This window comes from Cervus canadensis, chromosome X, assembly GCF_019320065.1.
Source record: "Cervus canadensis isolate Bull #8, Minnesota chromosome X, ASM1932006v1, whole genome shotgun sequence".
Classification (NCBI taxonomy): domain Eukaryota; kingdom Metazoa; phylum Chordata; class Mammalia; order Artiodactyla; family Cervidae; genus Cervus; species Cervus canadensis.
The window spans coordinates 132925233-132935279 of NC_057419.1; the positions used below are offsets into that span (position 1 = coordinate 132925233).

Below are 10047 nucleotides of genomic sequence, written 5' to 3' on the forward strand. Positions count from 1 at the left end.
TTCATGTCCCATTACATTTAGATTAGGAGTCTGAACCTGACTGCAGTTGCAGCTGGGGTGGGGAGAGGCATAATAGTTGATGAAGATCACCAGTAAGGTGACCAAACATCATTGGTGAGACTTTTGGTGGGAAGTCAATTGGTGAATAATAACTTCTTGGCACCTGCATCCCAATAAAAATTGAACAGTCAAAGCCCAGAAACAGAATTCTTTCTTTACAATTTTATTTACAAAATGTATTAAAACTTTGTACAATACCTCATGGCAGTGAGGCTCCGTAATTTATTCCCACACATGCAATTTATGCTTTTACAGCCATTAGTTTGCTTGGCAATGTTTCTGTTCACTGAAGTACAGCTTTAACAACAAAAAGAAAATAATTGGAAAAAAATCTTCAAGTGACTACCGCCAAACTCCTGTAGCTTGAAGTTAGTAGCAGAAATTTGAAGCAATCAATGTGTTTTTTTTTTAAAACATGCACGTTTTTAAAAAATAACAAACCAATTTACCCGCCTCTTCATTCCCAGTGAAGTTTCCTCTCTGAAAAGCTGATTTGAGTTAACAAACATCCACTTCTCTTTATCCAGTGCCTATGAGAAGTTTGTGTGTAGGTTGGTTGGTTGGTTTTATACAACCTCGTATATTGGCACAGCATTAGCTTCCCGCGCCGGGACATCATAGCATTCAGAAGTTGAAAAAAAATCATAGTTTCGTAAAAACAAAACAAAAACACAACAGCTTTCTTGTTTTTTTTTTTGTTTGTTTTGTTCAATACCATTGAAAATTTGACAGGTGAGTCATTCGTTTCTGACACAGTTTTTGGAATGAAAGTTTATATTACACTTTTCCAGAAATGTTTCGTTGGAAACGAGACTTGTACCTTTCTTTTCTGAAGAGCAAATGTGCAGCGAGTCAACTAAAGCATCTAAGGGTCACACTTGGGGAGATGAATTCGAGCTCCCAGTTTTTACAGCCTGGAAACTTCCCAGTGCACGTCGCCGATGAAAGCAGACTACTGAACTACAGAAAGCGTATGTCATTATATAGGAGGTAATTAGTGAGTGGAGACTATTTCCTCTGACTGTTCTGATGATGCCAACGGCAGGTACGCAGTTAGTTACTTGATAGCCCGTGGAGCAGTGGCGCGATCTTCGGAGTCAGTAGAGAGACTGCTCCAAGCAAGGACCTGGGAGTGACGCTGAGGCCCTTGATTTAGCAGTAGGTTTGGGAATGCATCTTAGTCTTGGCAAACTAGGAAAGGACACATGCAGTCTGACGGAGAGCCACAGGCAATCACAGGCAACAGCTGGTAAGACAGACCTAGCAAGAGTGAAAGTCAGATGAGAACTGTGGTCTGAACCCACTGGCCCGCCTTGCAACGCGGTCCTGTCTCCATGGTGTACATTTGAAAGGCATACTTAGCAGAGAAAGCGGAGCTAAACACAGTGTTGTTTCTGAGAAAGATATTCTAAACACATTTGGGAGTGTAGGCCGCATTTCCCTCACCTCAATGCTAAATACTCAGCTATCTTGACAAGATGCACACGGAAGCAAGAAAAACACATCTGTGAGCTGACATTCCGGGCTTCTCGGAAAGCCCCGGGATCCATTTGTAGGAAAGCACCGAGAGGTATGCCTAAGAGTGCCCGTCCCTTGCTACACACAAGTCGGTTTCAGAAAGTTCTGTTCATCCCTTCACCGAGTGGGAAATTGGCAGCGCATTTTCACAAAACCGTTTCAAAACACAGAAGTCACCATTGAGTCCCTTTTCCAAAGTGTTTGAATTTTCTGAAGTGTTGCATTTACATTCTAAAGATATACACATTTCAGCAATGTTGAAAGGAAATAGGGTGCACAGAACATCATCACCAACAGGAAATACCAAAAACATCTTGTCAGCAGATCCTAGAAGAAATGCCAGTCTCCTCCCAGACAGGGAGGTCAGATTTTTTTTTCTTTAAATCAGGAGGAATTAATTATTTTAGCTGAGATGGGCCTGTTCGCAGAATTGGAATTTGAAATTCGTCTGTGTGTATGTGTGTTAAAGAACATGGTGTTTGTATACTGTGCAGTGGTATCAAAGAATGGCTTTTGTTGAATTGACACTTTGTAAAATAACATTTGTTTTCGCATACTGGAATCTTGCATGTCCATTTTTTTTGTTGGTTTTATTTTAATTTTTTTCAAGCAAAGCGAAAAGATTTCAATGATGGTTTGCATTGTCGCGAGTCTCAGAGTATTCCATAAGGCACTGAAGGAAAAAAAAATCAGTTTTTCCTATTGAAAGGTCATTGCACCATCAGCAATATTCGTGTCATGCCCGACACCAAGGAGAGTGGAATCTGGCTCAGGATCCTTGAAGCAGCCACGTTTTCGGTGATTCCTCTCATCACTTGCCTCCAGTGGGAAGGGATCTGAAAAGTAAAGGGGGGAACGTCAGTTTGAATGGGCTTTCTATTGGCAGTCTAAGTGTGCTATAGCTCAGTCTATCTTGGACTAAAACTGCAGCTGTTTTCTCAAACTGGCATTTCTGAGGCTGCACCTTGTTTGACTGCCTTTAGGTAACAGGTTTGTTTCACTTCTTTCCCTGGAAGCAAGTGCTTTGCAACAGGTTAAAATTAGGTTCATTTTTTTTTTTTTTTTTACTATGCATTGTACTAAGGAATACATGGGCATTGCATGAAGTCTAACTTAAAATGTTCATCACTTAGGATGTGGGTATACTAGAAGGCCTTAGTGGCATTTCAGTATAGGACAATGACAGTGTCAGGACAATGACTTTGCAGAGTGAATTCTGGTCGCAGAACCTGTGATGGGGGACTGTTTGCCTAGGACAGACTGTGAGTGGTCTTCTATGGCTGGCTCAGTTGAAATCCATTTGATCACGAGAAGAAAGTTTGCTGCTCATTGCCAGAAAGGTGACAGCTTATTTCTCTTGATATCTACAACCTTAGTTACTGAAGTCAGAAAATAGCACATGGACTTTGAAGAGACAGCGCATTCCAGGAAGAAGGCAGAACCCTAGTGATATCCACAAAGGGGTTTGCCTCCATGGGGTCTTTGCCCTGATATTATGGGGCCGACGGAGATGCTGTTGTTGCCCTCTTTTTTGGAGGCATTAACTAGTGCAGGGGCTTCATTTGCCCCCAACCCTGGAAACTTAAGGCCACATTCCTGCCTCCTCTTCAAGTTCATACCCATCTTCTCTATCCTTTCTGTCTACACTAATGGGGTCCTTCTTTTTCTCCTGAGGTAACTCTGAATTTTATCCCCAAAGAATGACATGATCACTATCTACCACTGGCCCTAGAATAAAATCATCTGTAAGAAGAAAGTCAAAGATGCACCTGAAGGCCAAAATACCCAAAGAAGCAGAGTAAGACTAACATGAAAGCGGGTAAACCGCTTCCTTGGAATCCCTATGGTCCAGAATCATATCTATCTCAGACATTTGGAGAAAGTTTATATCTATGGCATAAAGGTCAGTGTCCCTTCTGACCTTCCTATTGGCCATGGGATGTCACTTCCCAGGTGCATAACTTTGGGAAAGTCACCTAATCTCTCAGTGCCTCTGTTTCCTGTTTTTAAATGGAGGTAGATGAAATATTGGGTTGGCCAAAAAGGTCGTTCAGGCTTTTCTGTATGATGTTAATGGAAAAACCTGAATGAACTTTTTGGCCAACCCAATATTATTATGGAAGGAAAAGTCCTCTGGGGACAAAGAACATCACCACTTAACATAAGATGAGCTCTCTAAGGCAGGAACGCTTCACCAGCAAGAATGTCTATAGCTGCAGAAGGAAAACAGATTACTTCAAAATAGGCGGCAGGCACAAAGTTGTTATTCTCTAGAAAGACTAAATAGAACAGTATTAGAGGAAAAAAGAAATCTTTTTCCTCATCCTCGGGCATTTTGAGCTCTTGAAAATGCGAAGGATTTCAAAAATATTGAAGAAACCAAAGAAGCCAGAAGTAGTCCTGAGCAGCAATGAAGAAATTGGAAAGAATTTCTTAAAATAGTGAGTAGAGACACTCTTAGGGTGCAGTGAATCTGGAATGCTTGATGGCTGTTCACCCGCCCAGGCATGCTTCAGGCCGCTCTTCCAGTGGGTGATCAGTAACCCAGACAGACAGTAGGTCGTCAAGAGGTCATCTGCTCCCGAATCAGGCTGGGTCTGAGGCATGGGTTCCCACAATGAGTCCAATAACCCTGACTCTACTCCCAGCCATAGAAAATGAGAGATGAGTCCCTCCTCTTTCAAGGATGCCTTTTTACTAACCAGATTTCACCTGGATCATATTTTTGCAGTTGATTTGCTCTTGAGTCAAATTCCTGAAGAATTACTGGCACCATAAACTCCCAAGGCTGGCTCTGATAATCAGCAATATAAGTAAAATCTCAGGGTGCTTCTCCGTCTCTGTGACCCTGCATAGACCCTGACAGATCTAGGCCAACTCTAAGAACCAGAAACCATAATAACTATGTAAGAAATTAGAAGTCACTGTGAGATATTCCAGAACTTCTTGGGAAATAAAAGATGAATGAATGAAGACCAACATCCCCCTGATGTTACATCACCAAACTGGCTGAGGACAGCTGAGAGGTTTCTATTTCCTGCTCAGCCTGCTTTGTGTCTTGGCTGACACATGTCAGGTTTTTTCCCTGGCATCCTCTGGGTCTTTTCCTTCTTGTCTAGGGACTTCACACAGACTTGGAGGACACATTTGTTTGCAGAGTCTCTCCCCAGGTTTTCTTTTCATCCTAGGGATGACTGCCACGGTGCCAGCTAACTGGGCTGTAACTGCATTGGCATTGATGTCTATTCAAATGTGATTTTTGCCTCAGTTATCCTGAATCTTGCTTTACAAAATGGGTCAGCCAAGATGACTAAAGGAAAGCCACTGTACCAGAAGTTGCGAAAGTTCATTTCTTGCACTCTCCCCACTCCCTGGGTTGAGTGTTCTGGGCCTCCACTGGAAGACTGCAGCACCCTGCCCAAAGGTTTGCTCATCCAACTTTCTCTCTCTCTTTCTCACTCACCATCCCCCCTTCCTTCCTTAAGTGATAGGCTCTGAGACAACTTTCTCTAGAACCTTACTACTCCCCGGACCAGCAGCATCAATATGACCTGTGAGCTTGTGAGCAGTGTAGAACCTCAGGCCCCACCCCAGACCTGCTGCACACTGTCAGTCGGTAAGTACTGCTCTGGGACTTAAACAAGAGACTCAGATAGAATGGCTGATAATAAAGAGGATCTGGAAGCTGTGTGACCCTAAGCCCTGTTCCAGAAAGCTTCCTTTTGTGGAAGTAGGAATGATTGAATATACACCCTTGTGTCAAGTGCATCAGAAGGAGGGCTAGTGGAGGCTAGGTGAAGTCCCTCAAGACACTTTTGTAGAGAAGTAAGACATAGACTTAGGATCTGTTCTTCATGTGACAGGATCCCATTGGGGTTTCAAGATTTCTGGAGACCACCAGGCCGTAAGTGGAGGGTGGTCACAGGGTTTAGTGAAGGATACAGTTATAAGAGGACGAAGAGCTGGGTTCTAGTCCGAGAACTGCCACTACCTAGTTGTCTTGCCTGTGTCCTAAAAGGGAAAATATTGGCTTGACCAAAAGGTTTGTTTAGGTTTTATGGAAAAACTCCGAACATTGGCCAAGCCAGTGTTTTCTGCCCCATTACCACAACTGCGGCAATAGAGTGAGAGCACTTGGAAAACTGATATGCAGATTTCAGGTGTATTCTTTTCTTTGGATGCCAGTATGTTTGAATTTGGGATAATTCACCTAGGTTGAAATCACTTGGGTACTATCTTATGAGAAAGCAAATAACGTGCCCCCAGTTCTAATGGGCCTATATAACCTACTCAAGAGTAAAATATTTTAAGCACACTGGAACATTAAATGCTTGCATGCAAACAATGCTAATTACAGATGAATCCATCTTTGGTCCATTCAGCAATGCAATGGGAGCACTTTGTTAGTGGGTTAGTTGTATACTGAATATGTTGTGACAGGAGGTCTGCAGCAGGAAATAACAACTAGCAACTTCATCAAACAAGAGAATGCCTTCTGTGGTGAGAACAAGTGATTTATTTGGAGGAAATATTTAAAACTTAGCTGAATTGAGATCCACACCATGAAATATGTGGAGGTCAAAAGTACAAATGCATTTAGAAATTGAAGCTCATAGACGTTAACTCATGAAGTAAAAAATCTCCCACCTACAATAAGAGCTATGAAGTTGCTAATTGTTCATTTCCACTTTCGATAGGTATGTTACTGATGACAGATGCACTTGAAGGTAACTAAACTTATATTCTCATAAACACTTCTGAGATGGAGATGTTATCCTAACTCAAGCTTGCCTTTGAACATGTCTGAGTTATTGGTGAGTTTTGGCTGTAGCTGCCAGAGTCAAGGTGGCATCAGTCAGGCTCATTTAAGTATGAATTTGGGAACAGCCAGCAGCAGGGGTCCTAGACTGTCCTTTGGGAGACACTTACCTGAATGAACATCAGTTCCAAGAAAGGGACAACAAAGGAACTTAAAGATTAAAGCAATTGTCTTAGGTTTACACTTAAGTGAATCACCACACCCCTATAGAAGCACTGCGTTTCTCAAGGGGGCAGCTCCCCATTTCCATTTTCATTTTAACATCAATTCCAGAGAGCTGCTTTCTCTATAGCTGCACTGTCCAACGTGGCAGTCACTAGCCACATGTTACTGTTGAACACTTGATATGTGGCTAATGTGAGAGCTGAGACATGCCATAAGTATCTATGTGAAACACACCCCTGATTTCTAAGACTTAGTATGAAAAAAGAATGAAAAATACCTCATTCATTTTTTACATTGATAACAAGTTGAAATGCTAATATTTCAGATATATTGAGTTAAAAAATATTAAATTAATTTTGCTTGTGTTACTTAAAAAACATTTTTTACTTAATAAAATTTATTTTTTAGAATAGCTTTAGGTTCACAGTAAAATTAAGTGGAAAATATAGAGAGTTCCCATAGTCTCTGTTTCCACTTGTTGTCTTCCATTGTCAACATTAAAGTGGTACATTTGTCACAATTAATGAACACAATTATTGACACATCATTATGCCCCAGGGTCCATAGTTTACATTAAGGGTTAACTCTCGATGTTGTACATTCTATAGGTTTTGGCAAATGCAAAATGCCATATGTCTACCACTACTTGTGTTACTTTTGAAAATAGCTACCAGAGCACTTAAATTACACATCTGGTTCACAAATGTGGCTTGCAAATATTCCCACTGAACAGTGCTGCTCTAGAGAACTTTTTTTCCCTCTTAGGTCGCAGACCACAATTACAAGTATGCTATTAGAAAAGCTCTACTGTCTGACAAGAAAGCACAACTGTTGTTTTCAAAGAATTAAATGGTTGCAAAGAATAGACAATTCTTGAAACAATAAACCAGACCAAAAAACAAAGAGAAAACTAAAAGAGATTAACGTACAGTAACGTAAGCTGATTAGTGTACTAGACCTTAACCGTACCCCTAGATCTTAACACTCTCTGTTCCATACACGTTGTAGCCTTCTCTGTATGTAGCGTAATTTTGAGTGTTGGTGGCAGGAGCAGGCTTAAAGTTTTGGGTGTTCTTTGTGAGTTTCATGCGTTTGGACTCTGCCCGCGATTTATAACAGAATTCTATCAAAGCCACCATCATGGCCAGCCCCAGACCTCCGACAAGTATATAGAAAACGCCTGCCACATTGCTCAGGCTCAGAGCGCTGGTCTTGTCCTAAGAGAAATGAACAAGGCGATTAGTTCTTGGGGAAAACAAAGACAATGGAACATTATAATACATTGCAACAGTATATGATAGTTCTAAGTCGTAAAATAACTAGACATTGATGTAAATGTTATGACTCAACTCTGGCAACTGGTGGATGTTTCACAATGGCCAGTAAGACAGCAGACTGTGCTTCTGTTGACAGTTGTGATCCTCACCTAAATATTCTTTTATTTCGACTCCTTAAATCCTTTAGTACCTCAAGATGGTGTCAACAACTAAATAAAACAACATTCGGCCATGGGAGCAGAAGTGTAAACACAAGCACAATTTAGTCCTCTGCCAGCTTGGATAAACACCATTTGCCAGAGTTGAGCAGTGACATAATTTCTATTAATGTAACACTCTTTTCATTTGGGAACTTGAAGCACTCTTTCCCCTCTCTGCCCCGCAACACCCCTTTCTCCCTTGTTCTCCCTGTGTCAACTAGTTTTTAAGATAGCAGGTGAGTATGTTAGTCGTCCCTGATATTCATATTGGGGGGAGTTACTTCACAAGGGTTTGTTTAAAAAGGATTAGCTCTCTCCTTTCACCCAGTGGTTGAGAAAGAAATTGCTCCCTGTGGGGGCTGGTTGCTAAGGTCTGGTCCTCAGGGGAGCAAATCTTTGTGCTATGGAGACAAGAATTGACTCTGTTCCCGCTTCCTGGGAGTTTAAGGAAATCCTCAGGAGGACCCACTGGGTCCTGAATTGGCTCCATACAAATCAGAAAACTTTTCCAGGAGGCTGATGATTAAAAAAAAAAAATCCAGCTCATTTTTAGCTTTTACTCCAGGGAATGTAGAGAATATTTAGAAAAAATAAAAAACAAACCCTACACTTATCTGCTCCCTATTTAAAATGGAAGTTGGGGGGGGGGGTAAATCAAGGAAGCCGGTCAGTGACTTTCAGGTCAAACTGTGCAAATCTGACTAAGCTATCTGCCTGCATGAAAAAGCTGAAACTGAACTGCTTGAATAATGGAAAGAAAAAAGTTGGTGCCTTGAGCCCTACCTTGAGGTAGGACACAGCAAGGGCCAGGAGCCTTTCTTTGACAAAAATAAAATAAAATAGCATTTTGTAGTCTTTTTAGAGGGAATGTAACCATTTTGCTGCTGAATACAATAGAATGGAATACCCACATTGTTAAGCCAGTGAATTGAGTATCTTATTCAAATAATAGCACAGTGAGCAGATGATGGCTATGGCTGACACTCAACACTCTGTAGCTCTGCTGGTCCTAGTATCATGTAAAGAATTAAATATAAAGACAGTTTGGCCATATTATGATTCTATTTTCATAAGAGCCAGTCCTGTACTTGTTTACTTCAGCAAAAAGGCCAATTGGAATTGAATCGCATTGTCGGGAAGAGGGGTATGGACATGCTTCATCTCTATAACAACCTTGCAAAGAGTCACTCTTCTAGGATGAATGACAGCTAGACAAGTGATAAGAATCTCTGTCACTTATGAAATGATGGATCATCTCCTTAAGGAGGCTGGTGAAACTATCTGCAAGGATGTTCCACAGTCCATTAGGAAATGGATCAATTTCTGGTAACTTGTCCTCTCCCATTAGATTTGTATATGTATGTGATTTTTGATGGGGAAAAGCATCCTTTGCATGACCCGTGTAAGCTGTAGCAACAAAGTTTCAAGTTCCACGAATTTAAGTTTAATAAAATTCCCTGTTGTGGGATATAGAAAACCAGTAGCAAAATGGTTCACTGCACAAGGAAAATGAGTGGCATTTCATGAAATGAATTAACTGATACCACAATATTAGTTCGAAAAAAGGAAAGGCAAAAATTGAAACTCAAAAAGAATTTTCTTAGGGGGGCAGGAAGGAGGCGGGGAAGAGTGTTTCATGCTTATCAATGTGATGTTATCCTGAGAATGTATACCCTTAAGGAGCATGCGACTGAATTTTAGAAGTATTAGGTACAGAGATTCAAATAACATCTTTGGAAGAGAGAAGTGTGACAGACTTAATGAAATTCGAGATCCAAATAGATGCTGAACTCAATACGACAGCAGCTGAGAGGAAGCTAATCATTGTGCTTACAGAAGCCAGTCTTTGTTATTTAATTCTTTGACTGTTTTCAGGTGGGCTCAACATAATATAGTCATAACCAAAGGCATTAACAACTACAAAGTCTCTGAAACTGTAAGAGGTTAAGAAAAAGTACTGTCACAACTGGATCTTTTTTTTTTTTTTTTTTTTTTTTTTTTTTTTTTT

The 10047-nt window shown here is 40.9% G+C and overlaps 1 protein-coding gene across 3 annotated transcripts in view; it reads right to left on the minus strand.

Moving 5' to 3' along the window:
* Window positions 1-207: 207 nt before the first annotated feature.
* GRIA3 (glutamate ionotropic receptor AMPA type subunit 3) overlaps window positions 208-10047 on the minus strand; it is a 288598-nt gene continuing 278758 nt past the window's right edge. For 2 of the 3 annotated variants that reach the window (XM_043457534.1, XM_043457533.1), the window contains exons 16-17: window positions 7532-7779; window positions 208-2414 (exon numbers count right to left, since the gene is read on the minus strand). In XM_043457534.1, the coding sequence (XP_043313469.1) occupies window positions 7534-7779 (246 nt within the window). In that variant the 3' untranslated portion in view covers window positions 208-2414; window positions 7532-7533. Of the gene's footprint in view, window positions 2415-7520; window positions 7780-10047 lie in introns of all 3 variants that reach the window. The other variant, XM_043457532.1, reaches the window with a different exon arrangement.